A 25216-nucleotide genomic window follows, 5' to 3' on the forward strand; every position below is an offset into this window, starting at 1 on the left:
TTTTTTTTCTTCTTAAGACAAACCCTTCTAATTTAGTAGTATGCATTTGTGCTTGGTATTGAGCCATTGACTCCGTCTCAGAGATGGCCTTTCTACTTCTGTATTTCACTCTTTTACATTCTAGTTAACTTTTTTTCCCTTTATCCTTGGAGATCGAACAACAGTTGAACAAAGCCAAGAAGGATCTTGTCAAGAACATGCCATTCCTGAAGGTGGACAAAGAGTATGTGAAAACTCTGCCTGCTCAGGGTATGAGCACAGCTCAGGTTCTGGAGACACTCAAGGAGTACAGCTCCATGGGTAAGCCCTGGCCCAAGGGTGCTGCCTCTGTCCTTATTGGCTAATGTTGGTGTAGATCAAGGATCACTTGGCACTTATTACATGTACAGGAGGATCCAGTCTCTACCTCACATTTCATATTGTAGATGAAATACAGACATGTCAAAATTATGTTATCTGTTTGAAGGCACAGAAGACAATAAAAACATTGAAACTCCACCATCCAGAGATGAGCACAGAGCTGGAAGTGACAGCGCTTGCCTGTAATCCCAGTACTTGGGAACCTGGGACCAGAGGATTGCTGCAAGCCCAAGGACAACCTAGGTCATATAGCATCAGGCCGACTAAGGCTTACGTAGATGCTGTTTCAAAAAACAGGCAAAATAAAAAAAAAAAAAATCAAAGAACACAGGGTGATAGGGGTCAGTAGACAAGGCCTAGAGAGATGGCTTAGCACTTAGGTTCACTGGCTGTTCTTGCAGAGGCCTGGGATTCAAATCCCAGCACCCACCTAGTGGCTTACAACTATCTGTAATTCTAGTTCTGGGGTTCTAGTTCCCTCTTCTGGTCTCATTGACATGAGGCCTGCACATGTATACACAGACATACGTGCAGGCTGTCTGTCATCCTTCCTTTATTTTATTTTTTTAATGTCATAACCCATGCTGTATTCTTTGGAAGAGTCAAAGAGCAGGATATGAAACTCTGTACCTGTCTGTCCATAGTTACCACAGGCCTAAGACACGTATGGTACACAACCATGTCCTATGAAGAAAGACTGAAAATCAGACTGGACCCACACGTGGCTGTGGGAAGGAAGGCTTTCCCTATGCACTTGCTGCCCAGCCTTCTGCTCTCATGAAAACTGGAGAAGTCTGCTTTGGAGAGCAGGTGGTTCTGTGTACTTTTCAGTTCGTGTGTTTTGGTGACACCCCTCTCACAGACCACTTTCAATAGGGTCCAGCCTTGGGGTAGTATAAAGACTTGAAGGACCCATCTCAGATTTGTTAGTGTAACAGGATGTTTGTGAGACAGCCAGCGGAACTCTGGTGGGGAACCCTTCTCAGCCTTGTTTCATGGTCACTTCCACGTCTGCTCTTGAGTGTTAGCTACGGCACAGGAAGTGGCTGCTGCACTATGTATTCCCAGGTCTGAAATGAATGTGCTCCTCCTGGCATACTTTGTGCTCTGGCTGTAGCTCTGGAGGTCACATAGCAAGATTTCATGGTTGCCTTTTCTGTCACCTCTGCTTAAAGCAGTTCCTGTGACTTCCTGTGACTAGATAGGGAAAAGGGGGGAGCTACTAAAGAAGGTGGTCATATTGAGGATAGGAACTGCATGGAGGCAAAGGACTACTTTTATGCTGAGAGAACATAGCTGAGGGTGAGGGTGACATTACTGTGTCTTCATTGAACCTTGATACACTAATGTCTTTTCCTACGATTGTTGGCACTGATGAATGACCTTTCATCCCCTTTACTGTGCTAAGTCATTACTGAAATCCCTTTGTTCTTAATAGAAGAACATGATTGAGTTTCTACTCTTTTTAAAAATACTTGTTTTTAGGCTGGTGAGATGGCTCAGTGGGTAAGAGCACTGACTACTCTTCCGAAGGTCTTGAGTTCAAATCCCAGCAACCACGTGTTGGCCCACAACCACCCATAATGAGATCTGATGCCCTCTTATTGTGCATCTGAAAACAGCTACAGTGTATTTATTAATAATAATAAATAAATCTTTGGGAAAAAAATACTTGTTTTTAATTGTATGTGTGGGTGTGTATCTATGTGGGAATATGTATACTTGAGTGCGAATGCCCTCAGAAGCCATAAGAGGGCATTGGGTCCCCTGCTCACTGACAGAGTGACCTTCACTTTTTCTGCAGATGTTTCCTGGCAAGAAGGGAAAGCCTCAGGAACCGTGTACAGCGGGGAACCAAAGCTCACAGAGCTGCTGGTGCAGGTGAGCCCTGGGTGCCATTCCTAGTTCATTTAACTATCTAATCTCATTCTTGTAATAATAATCAACAGAAATTTATTGTTGAAGTAAAACAATAGAGATCCAAAAGTTTCTTTTCACGTAAATAGGTAAATGTACATAATAATGTCAGATGCATCTTCAGACTTCAGAAAATGTGAAATGTCATTTATGTCTCTGGGCTTTGCTGTGTCCTCTGTCTTTGTAATGAAGGAGCCTGCCATGAGGATACCGCTTGTTTTTTGAGACAGGGTCTTTGCATGGCCCTGGCTGTGCTTGCACTGCTTATGTAGACCAGCTGTTTCAGGCTCACAGAGATCTTCCTGCCTCTATCTCCCAGGTGCTGGGACTGGAGACCTGTTCTACTATACGGGGCTTCATTTCGAGATTTTCAGTGCTACAGCCAGTGTTGAATGATATGGGAGTCGGGGCAAGGCTGACTCAAAGCGTACTTCCATTTCTAGTCAACCTTAGTTTTGAAGCCCATTTCTCATATGAAATTATAGTTGAAGTTGTGATCCCTCAGACCTTGGGTTGTGACTGTGAAACCCCACACACCTTGGTGTTAGAGGTTCTACTTAATTACTTCTTAGCATAATGGTCATAACTCTATGTTTAAACTTTTCTTTAGCTGTAGATGAAGCCCAGGTCCTCACACAGTGGGAATGATGTGTCTCTCACTCCCAGCTCCCACCTATCACTTTAACCTCCCTGTTACCTTCCACGTTGACACAGTTCTTGCTCTTCCCATTTCTTTCCCTCCTGATGCATAGGATGAGTTTCCATTCCTCTCTTCAGGCTCCTCTCATCAGATTCCCCTAGAGCACTCAAGATGCTAGCAGCTTCCCCACCAGGGTCCCTTAGCACATGCCGACAGATGAACTCACAGCCGTGGCTGCTTTTGTGGCGGGCAAACTTGTCGTTTTCATGTTTAATTATTGCTAGGACCCCGTAAGGTAGACAACATAGTCCCCCTTGCATATGAGGAAAATGAGCCTCACAAGGCATATTTGGTCTGTATAGCTAACAATGACAGGCAAAGGTGCAACTTCAAAGCAATGGCAATCTGTTGGTGTCACAATTCAATACTTCTGTGTTTATACTTCTTCCTTAACCACATTGTAAAATCATTTATTTATATGTCTTGTCTCTTACATTATATTCTGGTCTTTAAGTTGGGGAATATATCATACCCCTTTTCCAGTTCTTACTGTTGGACCCAATACCTGAAAACCTTACTCAGTACATGATTCTTTGTCTAGTTTAGGATAACAGCCTGTCTTACACCCCCTTGCATTTCGTCGCAGGCTTATGGAGAATTCACATGGAGCAATCCACTGCATCCAGATATCTTCCCTGGACTACGGAAGTTAGAGGCAGAAATCGTAAGGATGACTTGTTCTCTCTTCAATGGGGGACCAGATTCCTGTGGATGTGTAAGTGATTTGTAATAGAAGTTTTAATATAGTCTGTTATACAGTTATTGGACTGCTATTGTAGAATGGTCTAGATGAAGTCCAGTTTTAAAATGTTCCTTGTACTTTTAAAACACCGAGTGTCAACACTTTAGTATATATTCTAAGTATTTTTCTCTTCAACTTCATGTTTTCAAAACTCTCCCAGCCTGTATGAAGTTGCTGGGAGAGTTCATGGAATGCTGTGATCACCAGATATTTCGCCACATATCTCTACTTGGCTTATTCTCTCCATTTTCTTCACCTTCTCATCCACATACCTATTGATGGACATTAATCTACTCCCCTCCCTGTTTCTTTTTGGTATTTTGAGCTAGAGTTTCATAGCCCAGGTTGGCCTTGAACATGCTTTGTAGCTGAAGATAACCGTGAACTCCTGATACCCACCTCCCCTCTTCCTGTGGCTGTGATTGTAGGTGTGTGGTTCCACAGCCCTGGCTCTCTCTGCATTTTCTTCTTTTAAAGTTGTTTTTCTTGACCCCAGTGTCAAGTTTTAAAAAGCCATCTTCTTTCACATTAGTGAGGTTATTTCCTGTACAGTGAAGAGTTTGGGTTTTTTGCAGTATTCTGTTGCACTGTGACCCTGGGCAAACCCCTGGACTGAATACACTGTTAGAGGGGAAAGAGCTGGCTATGGTAGACTGTCCTGCAGAAAATTTGGTTGTGTTTTGTTTTAGGGCTTAGGTAGTTCTTAATGTTAGTTCAGGAGTGGATATAATCTTTTTGATGCTTTGTCAAGCTCTTTAGTTATTTTTATTAGAGACTATATGTTCTTGGAAACAGAAGCTCTGTCATTTTTTTTTCTTACATGATAGGCCTATATCAGTTGAAAACCCTTTTTCCTCTGAATCTTTTTGCCCTCACATCTATTTTAGGTTATTCAGGGGTTTGCATGATTCCTTGAATTTCCAACTGTCCGGGCATTGATTATACCACACAGCTCTCTTAAGTAGTGTGGCATTGGTCTTTCTGTCTTTGTCTTTTTTTTTTAATGTCTTTGTCCTGTTTTTTTGGTTTTTTGTTTTTTTTTTTTTTTTTTGTTTTTTTACATACTTGTTCCTTCTCTGTTAATCCGTTGTCTCATTTTGTTGTTTCTTTTCTGGCTTTGATGATGTCCTGTTTTATTGAATTGTGATCTTTCTTACATCTTACAATCATGTGCTAGAGCAGCAGTTCTTAACCTGTGGATCTTGACCATCAGAAAACACATATTTCTGATGGTCTTAGGAACTGAGACATTGCTCGGTAGCAAAGTTACAGTTATGAAGTAGCAACTAAAATAGATTTCGAGTTGGGGGTACCTAAGACCGTCACCCTAACCCGATGTTTACAGTGGTCACCTTTTGCTCATCTTGGTTCTTGCATGGTCTCTCCTCATGGTTTGGGCTGACTCAAGGTAGGCGGCTTGTCTGCGGGGCTGGCTGAAGCTTTCTTCTTGCTCTATTAGGATTTCAGGGTCTTTTCTTCAGAGATTGTATTAAAAGTTCTCTCTGCACAGTTGTAAGAGGGTAATATACTTTGAGCTTTAATCTACCCCAAATTCCTGTGATCTTTATTCTTAAAAGGGGTCAGATTTTCTGTTCTGTTTTTCTGTTTTGCTCTTTTCTCCCCACTGGTCATGTCCACTACATAGATAAAGGCAGATGATAAGGAAATCTCTGTTTCTCTGTAGTGGGAAGGTATGATCATAATACTTCTTAAGACTTTCCTGACTACCCTGATTTCCAGAGTTGACTAGGCACTGTATTTAGTTGTACCTCTGCATCTGTTATGTGTTACTGTTTGTCTTAGCTAGGGTTTCTATTGCTGTGAGGAGACACCATGACCAGGGCAACTCTTATTAAGAAGAACATTTCATTGGAGCTGGCTTACAGTTCAGGGGTTTAGTCCATTATGGCAGGAAGCATGGTTGCATGCAGGCAGATATGATGCAAAAGAAGGAGCTCAGAGTTCTACTTCTGGATCTGAAGGCAGCAGGGGGAGAGAGTGACACTGGGCCTGGCTTGAGTATCTGAGCGCCCGCCCCCAGTGACACACTTCCTCCAACAAAGCCACCACTACTCCAGCAAGTCCACATCTCCTAATTGTGCCACTTCCTGGGCCAAGCATATTCCAACTACTCCAGCTTCTATAGAGAGCTCTCTTTGTTTCTCTCTCTCCTTATTCTTTTATTCTTCTTTCTCTGTTTCTGCTTCTTTCTGTGTGTCTCTCTTGATGAGCTGGTTTTGGTGAAGCGGGGAGGGTTACTGTTGAGAAGCAAGAAGGTTAGGCCAAGTTAAAGAGAAATCTTTAGATTGAAACTAACAGAGGGTCTTAAATACTTCTCAGGTCTTTTTTTTTTTTCTTTCCTGCTTCAAAATATCTTTCCCTATATTAACTTCCTTTGTCTCATGCACAGAGGATTAAAGGGGCAAATTCATGTACTAATAAAATCAGATCACAGTAGATTGTTGACTGGCTTGTGTGAATGCAACCAGGTTCAATCATACCTGGAAAGAAATGTTTCATGTTCTGAAACATAACTCGTAGAGTGAGAGGTTTTTATACATGTTGAAAGGAATTGATAGACATTACTGTCTCTGTTTCTTATTCCACAACTAATTTTCTGTCCTGAAGACAGGACACATGATATAGACGATTAGGAATTTGGAAATTTTTTTGTTTAGATCATTGTCAGCCTTGGTAAGAGTGTAAGGCCTGGTGATTCTCCAACTTTCTACATAGCTTTCTTGGAACCTCATATGACAGCTCTGAGGTCTTAGGCTAGACCACAGGGTATTGTTGCTAATTTGTAGACTTAATCTCAGCTGTAAACTGTTTTCTCCAGCATAGAGATCTGTAAACAAGGGTCCTCTGTCTACATTCTGCAAGCTGTTAAACGAGGATCGTCACATGGTTCACAAAAGGTTAACTGAGTTAATAGATTACTCAATTTTCTGAGTTAATCTTCATAACTCTTGACCACTGGGATTCTGTACCCAATGGTATCTTTATTCTATAGGTAGATGTTAGGAAAGTTTAGTAAACATTTTTTATCCTATCTCAAGTTGGTACATAATCTAAAATTCAGGAGGTTTTACTTATCAACAAATGTAACCCATAATACTTAGGGACTTTAGTTTCCCTTTTGAAAAGAAAAACCTAAGATTGTATGAACCTTCACAGATGCTAAATCTAAGATGATAACCTGCAGGCTCAGTGCCATAGCCTTTGGCTTTTTGGGAAATTATTCAAGCTCAGTTACTACTAAAAGATAGTGAGGTGATAGGATGTGTTTACTGCATGTCAAGTTGGGTTTCAGAAGTGTTAATTGCTGATTCCGTGGCACACCCTGTGTCCCCTGAACCACACTGTCCGTCTTGAAGGTACAGCAGTGTCTTCTCTGCCCATGCCTGTTTCTGTATCAAACATTTTAAGGTCAAAGCAGGCTGCACCTCCTGATACTCACCCTTAACTTACTCTGGCTTCTTTTCTTCACGTAGGTGACTTCTGGAGGGACAGAAAGCATCCTGATGGCCTGCAAAGCTTATCGGGACTTGGCCTTAGAGAAGGGGATCAAAACTCCAGAAATGTATGTGTGTGTACGTCTGTTTCCCCTTTGATACTGACTGTTTGGGGCAGCACAGTGTAAAACTGAACCCAACCTCTTTCTCTGCTGCTTCTCTTCCTCCTACAATTCCAGCCTTCTTTTCCTTGTCACATCCAGTACCTGGTTATTCAAGCTTAAACATGGTGTGCATTTTTAGCAGGAGTAGCATCCTTTTTCCAGAGGCAGTTGCTAGAACTACATCTCTGAATCCTGTGTTGTTAACTTACCCAGAGCCTACAGCAGACCGTGTAGACTGTGTAATTGAACACAGTTGAGTGAACATTTCTGAAGTATCTTAGACTACCTTCAGTGTTCCCTAGGAAAATTTGCATCTGAGAGTTAGTTCTAGAAGGAAGAATTTTAAAACAAGGTTTTTGTTTTGTTTTTGAGATTCAGTTACATTGCTTTTTGTATGATTATAATCTTGGTACTCTAGACCACTTTTTGTATGATTTATTAATATTATACCTCTTGGGCTAATGTTGCTTTTTTTTTTCTCCAAGTATAGGTAACTAAGTAGTTTTTGTTCTTTGTCCAAACTGTGACCACTTTGCATAGGAGAATAAATCTAGCTGCTGTTACTTTCTTCACATGTAAACCTTTGATACCTGGTACATAGTGATTGCAGAGATTTTTCTCCCTTAAAGGAAACAGTAGCGATGAGAGAGGAGTAATGGGGGATATCTCTGACTCTTTTTTCTCCTTGAACATTATTTGTAACCATGTAGGAAAGACAGATTTTAGTTTTTCATAGGTTGGTGATTGATTGATCAGGGCTGGCAGGCCACTTTGGTCTGAGGCTGACTGACTGCTGCTTCTGTCTCTGTGCCAGGCAACCTTACTCTCTGCTAGAACAGCATTTTGTTTCTCACTGAGGTCTTCTGGAGGATCAGCCCTCCTCAGGAAGTTCTGCCTCATACTCCCTCATCCAAACCCTCTATCTGTTGGCTTTTTCCTGTCTGGCCCAATTTGTGGTCTGTGTCCTTTTGTGTTCTGAGTTTTCCTTCCTGCTGCCAAAATGATTTCCTAAATAGCGGAGAGAAGTTGTCTACAGAAAATCTATATGCTTCTTTTTGTTTGCACCAAGAAAATACAAACAGAATAGTGTGAGAAAAAGTAGTCAAACATTATAACTGGTGACTCCTGGGTTCTGTTGTGCTCTACGTTTCATTAGTCCCTTCTCATCCATCTCCTAGTGTGGCTCCTGAGAGTGCCCATGCTGCATTCGACAAAGCAGCTCATTACTTTGGAATGAAGATTATCCGAGTTGCCCTGAAAAAAAACATGGAGGTGGATGTGCGGGTGAGTCCTGAAGGTTCAAGGAGCAGGATGTCACGTTGACCTCCTCTCCATCTGCACGCAGATGGGCTCCCCTGCAGGACTAGAACAGCCAGTGCAGAGACTGGACTAGCAGTGTGACAGGCAGCCATGTTTCTGAGTACTGGAAGATGGATGATCCGGTCCCTAATGGTGTCGAGCTGGACTTTACTTTCAACTCCTTTACTTTTCTTTATTTGTAAAATGAATATGGATGAACTCATTCCCTTCACACCTGAATGTGTTTTTATGTCTCACATAAGCGTAGAGAAATTTTTTGTTTTATTGAAGCTGTAAGGTTAAGTCATGTTTTTGCTAAATCATCTCTGGTAGATTGTGGGCGGGGACTCACAGTCTCCTTTGTCTCCTAGCTCAGTATGGTTTTCATTTTCATAGAGTTTGCATAGTGTTGCTCTCAGGCACGCTTTCCACAGGGACTTGTGTGTCCCCTTTGTAGCAGAAGGCACTCTTCTCCCAGAGTGTAGAGACTCTAAGCCAGTGGTCTACATTGTCCTCACGGCAAAAGGCATGAGCAGCTTCGACCAAGGTTCTGACTTCTCTTAAACTTTAAATCCCTAGGCAATGAAAAGAGCCATCTCCGGGAACACAGCCATGTTGGTCTGTTCTACCCCACAGTTTCCTCATGGTGTGATGGATCCTGTCCCCGAAGTGGCCAAGGTGAGAGATTTTGGTGTTGCAAATTTGCCGCATGCAGATGAGTACTTTAAAATAGACATGACAATGTGGGGCTTTGTGAGGAGAAAGGTTCTGATTCTCGGTCTGAACACAGCAGAGATTGATAGTGCTTATCAACCCCAAGGCAAGTCCCTGCACCTCTTTTGGGACCTCTGAAGGGGCGGTACAGGACTCAGGCTGCCTTTAAAGAAGGTATTTTGAAATCGTAGGAGCTCTTAGATTTCTACCGGGAAGTAATGTGCCATTAGGAACATGCCTACCATACAATGACAACAGCAGGACTGTCCCCTCTAGAGGCTGTTAAATCAGAGCTCTGCTGCTTCTCATGGGATGGTTGAGGGAGCCTGAGGTCAGACATATTTAAATACAAATTACATGGAACATGTTTCCCATGGACACTTTTGAAGATTAAATATACATGAAAAATAGACTTCATTTTAAAATGTCAAAAATACCTATTTGGGACTGTGGGTCAGTTGGTAAAGTATATTCCAGACATGTATGAAGTCCTGTGTTTGATCCTCAGCACCCCATACAACTGGGCATTGTTGTATATACTGGTCATCTGAGGCAGGAGGGTCAGAAAATTCAAGGTCTTCTTCCATGGGCTACGTTGCAAGTTCAAAGCCAGGCTGGGATAAGTGAGACCCTATCTTCAAATAAAATAGCCCCCTTTTAATACCTGTGAGGTAGTACACAGTAGCCCATCTTTCCACTTCTATTCTGCTTAGGGTTTATTTGCATCTTCATATGTTCTTTTTAACTAGCTGGCTGTCAAATACAAAATCCCATTACATGTGGATGCTTGTCTTGGGGGCTTCCTCATTGTCTTCATGGAGAAAGCAGGGTACCCACTGGAGATACCGTTTGATTTCCGGGTGAATGGTGTGACCAGCATTTCAGCAGATACTCATAAGGTGAGCTAAGGGGGTGTCTTAGTCAGGGTTTCTATTCCTGCACAAACATCATGACCATGAAGCAAGTTGGGGAGGAAAGGGTTTATTTAGCTTACTTCCATATTGTTGTTGATCATCAGAAGTCAGGACTGGAACTCAAGCAGGTCAGGAAGCAGGAGCTGATGCAGAGGCCATGGAGAGATGTCACTTACTGGCTTGCTTCCCCTGGCTTGCTCAGCCTGCTCTCTTATAGAACCCAAGACTTCCAGCCCAGGGATGGCACCGCCCACAAGGGGCCCTAATCACTAATTAAGGGGCCTTGATCACTAATTGAGAAAATGCCCCACAGCTGGATCTCAAGGAGACACTTCCCCAACTAAAGCTCCCTTCTCTGTGATAACTCCAGCCTGTGTCAAGTTGACACACAAAACCAGCCAGTACAGGGGGTAACCAAGAGATGACAGTTGGGTGATTTCACTATTCTCCACACAACAAATTGACTAAAGCCTTAGTTTCTTCCTACACACATTGTCTTAGGGTGTCTATTGCTGTGAAGAGACACTGCAACCATGATAACTCTCACAGAAGAAAACATTTAATTGGGGCTGGCTTACAGTTCAGAAGTTTAGTCTATTATTGTTGCGGCAGGAAGCATGGTGGCAGATGGGCAGACATGGCACTGGAGGAGTAGCTGAGAGTTCTACATCTGCATCCACAGGCAGCTGGATGAGAATGTCATACTAGACCTCTAAGCCTGCTCCCAGTAAATCACTTCCTTCAACACACCTGCTCCCACAAGAATACACCTCCAAATAGTGCCACTCCCTGTGGGCCCACGGGGGCTATTTTCATTTAAACCACCACACATACCAACATATACAATAAAGTCTGACTCCTGCCTGTCAGCATGTGGAGGTGACAAGTTTTGGAGAAAAGCAGCTCCTGTCCCTTATACCCGGCCGAGAGGCTTTCTGTCAACCATCTGTCTAGTTATGGCTCTAGTGCCAAAAGCCTCCAAAGTCTTGAGGTTATTGGCAGTGCTAGGGATTGATCCTGCAGTCCCCGAGTCTACGTGACAATATGCTTATGCTGATGGCAGAGTCCTTTTGGAAAAGGAAACCTGTGTGTTCAGGAGCAACTGGCTTACAGTGTTTGATGTGTCTGTGCCTGCCTAGAATTCCTGATCCTCCTTCCTCCACCTCCCACGTGGGAGGACTGTAGGTGTATGCCACTGCGCTCAGCTTTTAAGTAAGGAAAGCCAAAGGCTGAGTGAAAGAGGGAGGAAACCTAGTCTTAATTTTTCTCTGGATCTCAGATGGCTCACCCCCTACTTTGAGAATGTAGAATCCATGCCTTCAAGTTCCTTCTGTGTGTTAACACTGTGAAGTATGACCCTTAGCTGAGCAGGACGTACCTCAGAGCACCTGTGAGAAAGCAGCATTACCTTGTGTGGTTCTGTGTGGGCAGAGCTGCCAGATACAGCCGTTCTCTGACCTCTTTGCTTCTCCCTTCAGTATGGCTATGCTCCCAAAGGCTCATCAGTGGTGATGTACTCTAACGAGAAGTACAGGAAGTACCAGTTCTTTGTTGGTGCAGACTGGCAAGGTGGCATCTACGCATCTCCAAGCATAGCTGGCTCACGGCCTGGTGGCATCATTGCAGCCTGTTGGGCCGCCTTGGTGCACATTGGTGAGAACGGCTATGTTGAAGCTACCAAACAGATCATCAAAACTTCTCGCTTCCTCAAGTCAGAGTATGTGTGGAAAACGGTGTTCTGCTTTGTCTCTTGCTCTCTCTCTCTTAGTTGGTCCAAGGCATCACTGCCTGTGGCACACCCTTTGGCCCCTTACTGTCTCCTGATAGACTGGGATTTAGACCATTTACCAGATGGTACTGGGAGAAGAAAAACTTACAGTCTGTGCTGTGACGTAGGAGTAGGGTAGACTGGGAAAAGCCAGTGGTTCTGGATGGATTGGGACTTAGAACATTTCTGATGTTCTGTCTGGGAGTCTGATCTCCATTAAGCCCACCCACCGCAGCCTAGCCTCTTTGGTGTAAGAGACAAATCCAGTCCCAGGAGCGTAGGCTGTGGTCATCAACTGAGATTAGGACCGACAGAATGGAGATGCTCAATTTCTGCATTTGCTTTCTTTTTTTTTTTTTAGACTGGAAAACATCAAAAACATCTTCATTTTCGGGGATCCTCAGTTGTCAGTTATTGCTCTGGGATCCAACGATTTTGACATCTACCGACTATCTAATATGATGTCTGCTAAGGGTTGGAATTTTAACTACTTGCAGTTCCCAAAAAGGTATGCCTAAAGCCCCGACTCCTCCCTTCATTTCATGAGCTGAAGAGCTGAGGTACCAGGGTAACCTGATACTTAGCTTCTAGAGCCCAGCACATTGGTAGCAACTGGAGTTCATACATATAATGAGCAAGGTGGTTTGCTTTAAGCTCAGGTAGAACTGGCTGCCAGCCTCCTGAGGCAGGATGTCACTTGTAAGGTTTTTCTCTGTTCTTTCTGTGGCCTTTGTATTCTGTGATTGATCTGTCTTGTCTATAGCTATCAACTTGCTTCTCTAAGACACCAATATGTGTGTGATGTTCCCTCAAAGCCCTCTAGAAGGTTTCTGATCATGTAGGCCTGGTGTACTCTTCCATATGTTTTTTGACTTAATATTTCTCTCCAGCTGGATGGGTCTGTACTCATCTACCTTCCACACATTGTAGCCCTTGCCAGCTCTGTCCTTCCCCAAAGTGAGTTAGGGTTTCTTGAAAGCATTGAGGTTCCTCAGGATTTCGACTCTATGGTTTTCTCCCCACCAGGCCTACTTACTCTCTAAGATGAAAACCTCTTACCCTTCATTGCTCATACATGATGGAAATAGCCACCATTGACAGTTTGTGGAATGGACACAGGACAGAACAGCCAGCCATGTTCATTTTGTTAAGGTGGTTCTTGTTCATGCCAAAAAACAAAATCCTGATCTCCTGGAGTAAAAACCTGCAGTATGGAGAGTCAGCCAGTGCATCCCCCCACTGGAGTGGCTTTATTTTAGGCTTGCTTTCTTTTTCAAGATCTGTCTTCCCCCTCCCCCTCTCTTTTCTCCCATAGCATTCATTTCTGCATTACGTTAGTACATACTCGGAAGCGAGTGGCAATCCAGTTCCTAAAGGATATCCGGGAATCGGTTACACAAATCATGAAGAATCCTAAAGCTAAGACCACAGGAATGGTAAGAATACCAGGGGGGCTGGAGGGATGGCTCAGTAGTTAAGAGCACTGACTGCTCTTGCAGAGGTCCTGAGTTCAATTCCCAGCAACCACATGGTAGCTCACAACCATCTGTAATGTGATCCAATGCCCTCTTCTGAAGACAGCTACCGTGTACTCACATATATAAAATAAATAAATAAATCTTTAAATAAATAAATCTTTAAAAAAAAAAAAAAAAAAGAATACCAGGGCATCCCCGCTTAGAAATGTGAGGAGTAGTGCGGGAGCCTGTCATACTGTTGAATCTGTTTCTGCCTCAGCTCAGTGCCTGCTCCCTGCTTGTTAGGTATCTCAGGCAAGCGAGAGAGAGAGAGAGAGAGAGAGAGAGAGAGAGAGAGAGAGAGAGAGAGAGAGAGAGAGACAGAGAGAGAGAGAGAGAGAGAAAGAGAGAAAGAGAGGGAGCGAGTGCAGAACCAGGGTTGCTCTCATCCTGTGTTTGAAAAGAAACTTTTGACACAGAAAAGGCGATGAGCACTCCAGTTTGTTTGTTTGTTTTGTTCTTTTAAAGAAGACAGTAAATCCCAGAGTAGTTCCCTTACTTGGAAGGGCAGGCTGGAAAGTACTGCCACAAACGTCCCATAGCAGCTGCTTGTCTGATGGAAGGATGTTTGGGCTAGGAATGGGGGCTGGGTGCCTAAGGACGGAAGAGCAGCTGTACTTAACGTCACTAACACTATATCCTTGATTGGATTTGCAGGGTGCCATCTATGGCATGGCCCAGGCAACCATTGACAGGAAGCTGGTTGCAGAAATATCCTCCGTCTTCTTGGACAGCCTTTATAGTACAGACCCTGTGACTCAGGGCAACCAGATGAACGGTTCTCCAAAGCCCCGCTGAACTCGGACAGCCTCGTTAGTTCCGTGGAGCTTCAGGCCTTCAGAAGGTTCTTGGCATCTGGAACCAACCGCACACAACTCGGCATCTGGACTGACTCATTAGAGCACAATAGGATAACCCATAAGACAACTTCCCTGTCAGGGCTTCTCTGTCTCCTTGGGGCTTTTAGTTTGAAGACCCTGAAGGATCCCACTGCATAGTGAGTCTGCCCTGGTTACTAATGTTACCCTAGCAACTGTTTTAACCATATTTTTCTCTGATGTCTTTTTTGTTTTGTTTTGTTTTTGGTTTTTTGAGACAGGGTTTCTCTGTATAGCCCTGGCTGTCCTGGAACTCACTCTGTAGACCAGGCTGGCCTTGAACTCAGAAATCCGTCTGCCTCTGCCTCCCAAATGCTGGGATTAAAGGCGTGCACCGCTGCCGCTGCCACCTGGCTTTCTCTGACGTCTTTAGCATCGGCTTCACTCAATCATTGTGTGGTGGGTCCGACCTGTCCTGATTGCTTAGGAAAAGTGAGATAGCAAGAGGGTGTCTCTGCTACCTCAGTGGAATGTTCTGGCCGTCAGGCAGGAGACATTTATGTACTGTGTTCCCTCAGGTGGGTGTTAGTCTGTCCTGCACAGGGGACGATTTCAGCCTCTGTTCAGGAGCTGCCGTCTGTCTCTCAGGATCACTGTCATTACAACCTGCTTTCCTTTTCCAAGCACAGGTCGGCCAGACTACTGGTGTCCCCCCCCCCCCACCCCCTTAAATAACTGGAGTATGTTCCTTGGCAGGATTTGAAGTGCTCCTTTGTCTTGTGCATGCCCATGGCTGCTGCCATCTTTGGAGACGCCTGTTGGCATTGATACTCACATTTGTTTGTTCTTATTGCTGTAGGGTAGGAAATGAACATGTTTTTCAGAGAATCTAGGGCTTTCTGGCTATTGGCACTGCCTCTCTGAATGGAGTAGGGATGGATTACTCCTGAGCCGTCTCCTGGGCCAGAGGAGCCAAAACCAGACCCTTTCCCATATTTTTGTGAACAGCAGCATAGGTAAGCACCTATGTCGTGCACATGTGGGCAGTGGTCTTCTCCTTCAACATTGCCTTAAGCCTTCATGTAGTGAGAATCTGTTTTTATTGAAGAAAACACTCCACAAGTGTCCTTGACCTCCTCATTGGGTGTGAAGGTGTGCAGAGAACCCTTGTTCCATCAGTGTGTGTTCTTTCTGTCCCTTCCTCCCTTTATTCGGTTTCCAAAGGTACGACGACGGCATTTTAGCTTCAGGTACTAAACGTTCCTCAGGCCCTGCTAAATGGCAGCAGTGTAGGACAAGAGGCATTTTGGAGAAGAAAGGGATGGCTACAGCCATTACACTTGGGGCCTGGGATTCCTTCCTAAGACTGGTTGCCCAGGGATATACAGGGACAGGACCAATCCCTGGCCAGCTTCCCACTTGCTTCTCCCTTTTAGGGATTGGGGGCTCTGAGGTAGGCTGAGCCCCTGTCCTGCTCTTATGTGCCTTTCTACCCATCAATGAGTAACAAACTTAGTCCTCACCCAGGCCCTGGCAGAAATGGACTTGGGACAGATCACCAGAAGCCATGCTCTGTTCCTTCCCCTTCTCAGGGATTCCTGAGTATTCAACCTGAGCCTTGCTCGCTGGGAGAGCCAGACCACCAGGCTGTTCCTCACCCTCCTTAGGAAGTGTCTTCAGCACTGTTCTGACCCCAGAGCTGTAACCAGCTGGCTCATTGCAGGGCAGGTGCATATGTTCACGTCCCTCCTGTGTGCTCCATAGTGCGTTATGAGGCTCAGGGACGGTTGAAGTTGATGTGTGTCAGAGAGAGGCTGAGTTCCTGAGCTCACACACTTCCAGTGGTTAGAGCTATGCAGGACTCCTCCCTGGGCCTACAGTGTATCATGCTGGAGAGGTCCAGGGACCACCCAGCAGGCACCACTGGCTAAAATGGAGAAGCGTCCTTTCTAGTCTCAGCAGAGCCAGGGACCAAGCTGCTCCCTTCCTTTGTGGTAACACTGGCATGCGGTGCTGGTGTTTTTCAGAGGGACCTGCGGCAGCCATTTTAATTCATGATTAGGAACCTTAGTGTGACTTAAGACTTTCATTGTATGTTTATGTGTGCATGCCATGCCTAGTCGGTGACAGGGGTGGGTGGGGTGTCTAGTATCATGGTATCATGTGGCTTAGGAGGTGCCATAGTAGCTTCTGCAAATAATGTACTGTCTTGTTTCTGTATTAGATATAGGTAGTCATGTGAATATACTGCCATGTCATTTTTAATATTATCAATTTTATACTTGGAAAATGGTACTTGCCTCTTTGAAATCTGTTTTGTCTCCTCTAATGTCCCCACCATCTCCATGTCCTTTCCTAACTGCAGCAATAACTCTTCAAAAGCAATTGAATAATAAACGTCCCAAGCTGTAATCATTGGATGGTTGAATTTTTTTATACAGATCACAAATACAACATTTGCTGAGTGGGAAACAGGTGAGCATTCCCCCATTGCCCTTTCCCTGCAGAGTCATTTACATTGTGACATACCGGTAACAGTGTCTATCATGAGGCACTTCAGCTGGGAGCTTAATTGTCTCCAGGAGCTGTGGTTATGTCTGTCTGAAGACATATAATCTTGGCCCTTAGTTCCCTGGGGCCTTGTCTCTGAACTCCTCTCTATCCAGTCTACCAGAACATACCTATGTGCCAGGCTTCTCGTCTGCCTTACCACTGGGGTACTCAGAGTGCTGCGGGCATGCCACTCAGGGGAGGCAAACACAGTCCATAATGGGGGGTTCTTATTCCATGTTCTCCTGGGTGGGAAACAGTGGAGTCTGGGACGATTGCTATGGTCCCCAGTCTCCTGTGTACCCAGGTGCTGCTGGCTTACGGCTGGGAGTTGGGAATGGGGGTGGAGGGAGTTCCCATCTGTGCTTCTCCTCAGGGATTCCACACACCCAGGACTGGGTGGATCCTGGTTCGCTTCCAGTTGAGTGCTGTCAAGAGTGAGTATGGAAGCTGGGCGGTGGCGGTACACACCTTTAATCCAACACTTGGGAGGCAGAGGCAGGTGGATTTCTGAGTTTGAGGCCAGCCCAGTGTACAGAGTGAGTTCCAGGACAGCCAGGACTACACAGAGAAACCCTGTCTCGAAAGAAAAAAAAACAAACAAACAAACAAAAAAAAAAAAACAAGAATGAGTATCGAGGGGCTAGACTAGAAGGCCTTCTCTGAATAGATAAGGACCGTTTCTTTATAATCTTTGATTAAAAAAGAATGGTCCTGGCTTGTCCAGACTGCCTTATTTGATGGCAAATGTGAATGCCGTGAATGCGTATACCTTACTCAGGGTGAACCAAGGTTAAATACCTTTTGTGGGAAGGAATGCTCATTGACTGAACACCCAGGGCCTATCTAGATATTCCATTAGCATAGAGAACTTCAGGATTTTATGACTTTCCTCGGGTGGAGGTCAGTGTGGGGACTTAGAGTCCCCTGCTTTCCTCAGAGAGAGGAATATCTGGTACCTCATGGCATATCTAGGCTCGTTCATACAGAATTAGCCATGATAGGAGGAGGAGGAAAGAATGTTTTCTAAGAGCTGTTGCCTGTCACTTGTAGATAGATGTGCCTCATACAGACGTGGAGCCACCTGGGTTGGCATTCCCAAATCCAGATCTATCATTAGAACAGGAAGGCCCTTAACAGCAGAGCCAGACCTGCCGCTGTGTTTTCTGTGTTTGTCCCACATGCTAGATCCGAGCACACTTGGGAACATTGTCTGAAGTGGAGCAGGTGATGCCGCTTTCTTAGGTCTGGGTGGTTTTGCTGTTAAGCTCTGAGGACAAAGAGCTTAAACAGTGGAGTCTGGGATGAGAGCTAGCCTCTGCCTCCTCTGGCCCTAGAAGGATCAACTTCCCAGGCTGCTTGGGCTCCAGACCAGGGGTCACCAGTGAGGAGTACAGTAGGGTAGGGTGCTCTGTCTCCTGCTCTGGGTGTCTGGTGGCAGGCACATGGATGAAGATGTGATTGGACTTGGTTCCCAGTTTTCCCATTTTGTCATTGGGGGTGGGGTGAGTAGCAGCTGTCATTTCCTACCTTTGAGAATTCCTAGCCAGGGACCTGACCTATAGAAACTGGTCCTTCACTGCTCTAGTAGCAAATAGTCCCATCAATCTCCACACTACCTTGTGTTTTCCTATAGACAAGCAGGCAATCGCTAAGCCCTTCCGCCAAGACTGAGAACTGCAGCTGTCAGAACCGGGGGTCTCAAGATGTTTTTGGTCTCCGTGTATTAGGAAGTGTGTTGGAAGTGATCAGTGATGATCGGTGTGCATAGAAAGGAGCTTTGGGTAAGGAAACTGGTTCCAGTAATAGTGGAATGTTGGCTAGCTGGAGGAGGAGTTCCAGCCTAGAGCTCAGGACCCATGAAGTCAGGGGAGTACTGACATCCCTGCTCAAACAGGAGTCCAGAGTTCCATCTGAAGGAGGATTGGCAGCCTTTTCGCTCTATCTAATAAGCCTTCAGCTGACTGAATGGAGCTCACCTATATTAGAGCAATATGCTTTACTTAAGGACCAGTTCAGAGCTTAACCTCTTCCAGAACCCCTTTGTCCCAACACACCTGGAATCCTATCTGATTGAATGTCTGGTACCGCGCGGCATATTTAGGCTTGCTCATAAGGAACTACTAGCCATGATAGGAGGAGGAGGAAAATAATGGTGGCAGGCTGCCTTTTTTAGACACAGGTTCACAAGCTGTGTACACATTACCCTCCCGCGGATGCCCCAGCAGCAGTTCTGGTCTCTAAGGTATAACCAGCATCCTTCCTTGTCACCCTAGTCACTTCTCTGTGTCCCCTTAGCTCTGGTCTAGTCACCGTCTGAATACCCTACATGACAATGAACCGGAAGGGGAAGTGCTCTGCCCTCTCTCCCTTTCCCTCCATACCGGGACTCTACCTGGCTTCCTACCCAGAATAAGTGCTTCCATTCAATTGCATTTTGGCTGAGGACACGTTCAGTGCCTTAGTTGGCTGAATGTGGGCAAAGAAAGCGGAGCCACCAAAACAGAACAGACCTTTCAAAATCAAATGTGATAGATTCCGGTTCAGGGGAGAAAAGAAGGTTCTAGAAGCGGAGCCCATCGATAACGTAGTTTTATTGGAGGCATAAAAGCACATTTCTGTAATATACTGGGGCTTGTATTAGTAGGATCTGAATTGGACTTTATGTCGTGCTTTATAAATCACAGCTAACTTGGAAAATGAACTAGAAAGAGTAGAAGAGGAGCGAGAAGTAGCCTGGAACATGACTGAGGCTAGTCATTCTACAGAAAAAGGGAGAGCTTTTCAAATCAGTGTAACACGGCAGAGTCCCTGCTGTTGGCCTTGGCATTGTTCTGCACAGGGAGACTCATCCCTGAAGGCAGTGGTGTCCACTGCAAGAGTCAGGGAGCAAGAGCCAGCCAGCCTCCTTGGTTCCCTCCCTAAGTTGCTCCTCCAGTCACTCCTTCCCCCAAGGAAATAGGAGACAGGGTAGATCTATGTCATAGACACGGCGACTTGTTCGATGAAGCTGGCCAGGTTTATATCCCGTTCTGAAAGACCGGCACATTCATGGGTGCTCAACGTGATATGGACCTGAATAAGAGAGAAAGCCTAAATTCGGGGGCAGGCAAGTACCCTCCCAGGAGGAGCGGGAGAGCCACCAGATACGAGCTCAGCGCTACCAAGGACTGCAGGATAGTAGCCAGTCACTATAATTCCTTCTGGTGACAAGCACTAGACACTAGTAATTCCTGAAGACAGTAGCTGGTCACTGCTTTCCTGACTGCTCCAAGATAGGTGGTACACATCATTTTCCCTTCGTAGTTCCCAAAAATAATGATGAGTTCATTAGTATGATAAAAAAAATTCAAATCCAGATATCAAGAGAAATAAACAAAAAAAAACAAACAACAAAAACCTAAAGCCAGGAGCTAGCAAGATGTTTCAGTGAGAAAAGACATTTACCAACAGACTTGACAAACTGAATTCAACCTCCAGGGTAGAAGGAGAGAACAGACTCCCCACATGCACAGCATGTACGTGCCCATATTTACATTTAAATAAATGTAAAAAAAAAACAATTTTTTGAGGGGGCTTCAGAGATGGCTCAGTGGTTAAGAGCACTGACTGCTCTTCCGGAAGTCCTGAGTCCAATTCCCAGCAACTGCATAGTGGCTTACACAACTGTCTGTAATGGGATTGATCCCTCTTCAGCTGTGTCTGAAGACATCTACAGTGTACTCATATACAGAAAATAAGTAATTTTTTCTTTTTTAAGCCAAAGTTAAAATCAGAACTTAAGGTGGGCTCAACACATCCTTCACTTTTTCCTAAACAGTCTAGCCATTAGCATGCTCATCATAGTCCAATCCGCCAGCCATGCGCAGGCTATCTGAGTTTGGTTTTGCTGCTTTCTCATTCTTCCGTCTAGAATAAAGCCATTAGTGCTGCTAACTGTGGGTGTACCCTTCCCTTCCCTTCCCTTCCTGAGTCTTGCCTTCTTAATAGCTGGCCACAGCATTTTAAAGTGTTTTAATTAGCATTTACTATCTTCAGTGAGACTGGCTGTTTCTGTCAAGAGTCTCTGTTGGTTCTAGGAAGGAGATAGAAGCAGCGGACATCAGGTTATTGGTGAGGAAGGACCTATAGTTCGGCCCAAGGGTTGAACCTTCGGGGTTCTAAGAGATGTACAAGGCAGGGCACAACATGGGGGACTCACCTTGTTGTACACGTTAAACCATTCGGGATGGTGATCCAGCTTTTCAGCCTGCAGGGCGACTCTGGTCATGAAGCCAAAGGCCTGATAAAAAGAATGAAGAGCCAGTGGGAGTCGTGGCCAATAAGGCCTCAATGCAGGAGGATAGCTTAGGTTCTTCCAGGGAGTCTCAGAGTTCTAACATCTGCCTCCCCCCACCCCCACCCGTACTATCCCACCCCTAGTTCTGATTCCCGTGTTGGCGTCTCTAGCATCCCCAGTGTGGTCCACATGGCACAGGCCATCAGTATTTGACAACTCTTCACCGTTTATTAAAGTGCCTTCAAAAGGGCAGGCGCCTGCTACCCAGACTGTCTCCTCCAAAGACTTCCGAGTTCCAGAAGGGAGGGTTTAAGGCCCTTCTCCTCTATGCAGGTCACTTGGAAATGTATTTTCCCTTGGCTAACAGGACAGGGCATGAACACACAGAGTGTAACCCGCTCAGACATGCCCCACGTACCCTGTTGAAATCTTTAAAGTGGAACTGCTTGAAGATGGCATCTCTGCCTTCCACTTCATTCCACCCCACAGCCCTCAGGTTTGGCAGCAGCTGGTCCCGCTCCTCAGCGCTCAGCCTGTGTGCCTTGCCAGCCTAGAAGAGGGAGGACAGAGAGGCCCCAAGGCATTCCTTTTACAGGTCAAGAGAGTGTACCTGAGACTTTGGGAGAAATTCAGTGCTGGCTGCTGTGGATTCAGGTGCCCCTATAGTAAGCAACAGGCCTTTGCGTTTCCAGGGAAGTGCTCTGCCAAGAGATGGGGTCTGGGCCTGTTTACTGATAGACTCTGGGTCCTTTTTTTTTTTTTCTTTTTTTGGTCTTGTGTTTTGTGTATTTTGTTTGTTTTGGTATATGTGTTTGTGTGGGTAGGTTCAAGTATGGGCATGTACGCATGTGGTGACCAAAGGAGAACCTCAGATGTTATTGTTGGATATCACTTATCTTTATTTTAATTTAAATTTTTGTTGTTTTTTTTTTTGTTTATTTTTGTTTGTTTGTTTTCGAGACAGGGTTTCTCTGCGTAATCCTGGCTGTCCTAGAACTCACTCTGTAGACCAGGCTGGCCTTGAACTCAGAAATCCACCTGCCTCTGCCTCCCAAGTGCTGGGATGATAGGTGTGCGCCACCACCGCCCGGTTTAATTTAATTTTTTATTAATTTTTTTTTACTTTTTGTAAATGAGTGTTTTCTCTTCACATAATTCTGTACACCACCTATGTGTCTGGTTCCTGAAGAGACCTGAAGAGAGTGTGGATACCTTAGAACTGGAGTCAGGCCCAGGTCCTTTGGAATAGGAACCAGTGTTCTCAACCTCTGAACAACTTTCCAGCCCCCCTCCCCTGCCATGATTTTTTTGGACATGGTCTCTCACCAAATAGGCTATGCTGGCTGGCCACAAAGCCTCAGAGATTCATCTGGCTCTGTCTCCCCAGTGCTGGGATTACAAGCCCGCACCATCATGCCAGTGTTTTAAGTATGGTTTCTGGGAACGAGGACTCCAGACTTCATACTTGAACACACTTCACAAACTAAGCTGAATCTGCAGCCCAGATCTTGGGTTTTGTACCTGCTTTCATAGACAGTGCCAAAGAGCGTGGGTTGTGGTGAAGTGCTCCCCCAACTCTTGCCCCCCAAGCTCCACGGATGCTCCATTCCCCACACCCATTCTGCAACACATTCAGGTGTTCTAGAGAGGAAACGGGGGCTGGGGAGATGGCTCAGCGGTTAAGAGCTGCTCTTCCGAAGGTCCTGAGTTCAAATCCCCGCAACCACATGGTGGCTCACAACCATCTGTAATGAGATCTGATGCCCTCTTCTGGGGTGTCTGAAGACAGCTACAGTATACCTACATATAATAAATAAATAAATCTTTAGAGAGGAAATAGGCCTAGACAAAGGGGATGTGGGTGGTCTGCTCTTTCGCCCGTCATCCTCGGTCAGTGATGTCACCTACTCAAGGTGTGGTCTCTTAGAGCTATAGCCCTGGGGCTGGATGCAGAAACCCATTCAAACACATTCCCGGATGAGTCTCTGCCATCTCCACCATTCCCCTGGCTAGTCCACAGCTGTCAGGGTGAGACTCTCAGGGCGGCTGTCTCAGGAACCCAGGACCACAGGGCCTAGACTCAAAATGGAAGTAGTCTGTCAAAGGCAACTGTCATACTTATTAGCCTGTTATGCAAAGTGCCCACAGTGTAACCCTGAGCACATACCAGGTCAGGTCCTGAGTTGGACCCCGGGGAAAACAGAAGTTAGTGTCAGTTCTATCTTCTAGAGGAACGCAGGACTCAGTCTAACAAGCTAGGATTGTGAAATAGAATCACTCAGGGACACAGTGTTCAACTGACAAGGACTCGGATTTGGCTTGGGGAGCAGGAAGGTGAACTGTGCCCTGCAAACCATCCATCATTTCAATACCCTGGGGTCAGTGGGCCAGAGGGTCCCTTGGCTTCATGGGTAAAAGGCTGAGACCCATTTCTTAGATCAAGAGATGCCAGGGGGAATACTTCAGTAAGTTGCAAGGTTATAAAGTGAAAGCTTCATTTAAAAAAACACTTCCTAGGGGGCTGAAGAGCTGGTTCAGCAGTTAAGAGAGCACCGACTGCTCTTCCAGAGGTCCCGAGTTCAATTCCCAGCAACCACATGGTGGCTCACAACCATCTGTAATGGGATCCCATGCCCTCTTCTGGTGTGTCTGAAGAGAGCAATGGTGTGCTCATATACATAAAATAAATAAATAGATCTTTAAAAAAAAAAAAAACCACTTCCTAGAATGAGAACACCTGTGATGGTTCTCAGGCCAGCAGTGGGGCCTACAGGACTGTCACCTGTGTGTGTCCACTCAGAAACAAGGTCTCCACCTTGGCGCAGAGATCTGCACTGTTGTTATAGGGGGAGGGAGTGTCTTTCCAGCGCTGGCCCTTCAGTGGCTGATAAGCAGGACCCTTGTAACCAGGCAACCAGGTATCAGGCACCAGGATTGATAGTGTGTGTGTGTGTGTGTGTGTGTGTGTGTGTGTGTGTGTGTGTGTGTGTGTGTTAGGTGGTACTTTTCGTTAGAATTTTCCAGAACCAGCTCTCAAGCTGCCCGGCTCTGAACTCAGGTCAGAGCGGGTAAGGGCCTTATTTGATTTAGCGAAGCTCTGTCAGCCGCTGTTAGTGTGGGCTGAGGGATTACTTATTATCCAAGCCTGTGTCTTCGGTCCCCAGTGACTCTTCCCAGGCTTCAGCTGCCAAAACACCCTCCCATCTCATCCCTGACAAGAGTACAGAGAACCAGAACCAGGCTGTTTCGTAAGGGTTGCGCGGAGGTCCAGGGACCCCTTTCCAAGGGACCTAAGATCCTGACCCACCACCACGCCCACGTGGGACACAGCACCCCAACTAGGTGTTGGGGGGACGGTAAGGGCGGGAATAGCACTGAGGTGCAGAGAGAACTGAGCACCGCCTCTCGCAAACCGCCCCCCCCCCGCAATCCCCCAGTCTGACACCCCAAGGGACCAGCTAGCCTGTAGGGCCAGGACAGCGCCACGGAGACATGCGTTGCTGCCACACCCCGCCCGAGCCAGCCAGCAGACCAGGCCTAGGAGTCGGGACAGGCTAGGCTCCAGTCTTCCAGGCCCACCGCCACCGCCACCTCCCGTATCAGCGCCCCTAAGGGAGGCCAGGCGACTTCTAGCCCGGCTTGATGGCTCTGCGGGATGCTCAGCGTGACCCGAGACCCCAGCCTCGGAACCCTAGTCCCCGCTTCTCGGTCTCCTCTCAGGGGCCACCAGACTTCCTGTGCTTACCATGTCCAGTGCGGGAAGCAGGTGGCAGCAGCTAGAGAGAGAGCGGCAGGCAGACAGCAGGCCACCGCGGGGGCGGGGCAGAGATCCGGCGGCCGCGGGTAATAATTAACATGGGTCCTCCTTGCTCTCCACGCCCTTGCAGCGCTTTCCGTGCCCTGGGCTATGTGAGCTTGGCTGCGTGATGGGCTGCAGGGCAAAGCCTTTGGCACCTCTGCTCCCTGTCTGCCGGGAGGACTCTGGGCATCAGACTACCTGACCAATATATTGTTATATT

At 46.0% G+C, this 25216-nt stretch overlaps 2 protein-coding genes across 2 annotated transcripts in view; one reads left to right on the forward strand and one right to left on the reverse strand.

The window, feature by feature from the left end:
* Nucleotides 1-16780, forward strand: part of Sgpl1 (sphingosine-1-phosphate lyase 1) — a 45328-nt gene extending 28548 nt beyond the window's left edge. The window contains exons 4-14 of the mRNA XM_031347188.1: nt 153-300; nt 2165-2241; nt 3564-3692; nt 7214-7302; nt 8517-8622; nt 9217-9315; nt 10101-10250; nt 11744-11982; nt 12395-12541; nt 13349-13469; nt 14208-16780. Coding sequence (XP_031203048.1) covers nt 153-300; nt 2165-2241; nt 3564-3692; nt 7214-7302; nt 8517-8622; nt 9217-9315; nt 10101-10250; nt 11744-11982; nt 12395-12541; nt 13349-13469; nt 14208-14348 — 1446 coding nt within the window. The 3' untranslated portion in view covers nt 14349-16780. The remainder of the gene's footprint in view (nt 1-152; nt 301-2164; nt 2242-3563; nt 3693-7213; nt 7303-8516; nt 8623-9216; nt 9316-10100; nt 10251-11743; nt 11983-12394; nt 12542-13348; nt 13470-14207) is intronic.
* A 2713-nt stretch (nt 16781-19493) lies between these two features.
* Pcbd1 (pterin-4 alpha-carbinolamine dehydratase 1) lies at nt 19494-25168 on the reverse strand. The gene is made up of 4 exons (XM_031347177.1): nt 24943-25168; nt 21616-21747; nt 21120-21200; nt 19494-19993 (listed from the first exon to the last, which is right to left on the reverse strand). Exons 1-4 carry the CDS (start codon nt 24943-24945, stop codon nt 19895-19897), a joined length of 315 nt encoding a protein of 104 aa, XP_031203037.1. The 5' UTR covers nt 24946-25168; the 3' UTR covers nt 19494-19894.
* Between the last annotated feature and the right edge of the window lie 48 nt (nt 25169-25216).

Source organism: Mastomys coucha, unplaced genomic scaffold (assembly GCF_008632895.1).
Source record: "Mastomys coucha isolate ucsf_1 unplaced genomic scaffold, UCSF_Mcou_1 pScaffold3, whole genome shotgun sequence".
NCBI classification, from domain to species: Eukaryota; Metazoa; Chordata; class Mammalia; order Rodentia; family Muridae; genus Mastomys; species Mastomys coucha.

What these genes read in the sequence shown, in the direction of transcription:
- Pcbd1 (XM_031347177.1), bottom strand. An exon ending in ACTTTAAAGATTTCAACAGG is followed by an intron (nt 21,201 to 21,615) that starts GTACGTGGGGCA and finishes TCTTTTTATCAG; the next exon opens with GCCTTTGGCTTCATGACCAG. An exon ending in GGTTTAACGTGTACAACAAG is followed by an intron (nt 19,994 to 21,119) that starts GTGAGTCCCCCA and finishes TCTCTTATTCAG; the next exon opens with GTCCATATCACGTTGAGCAC.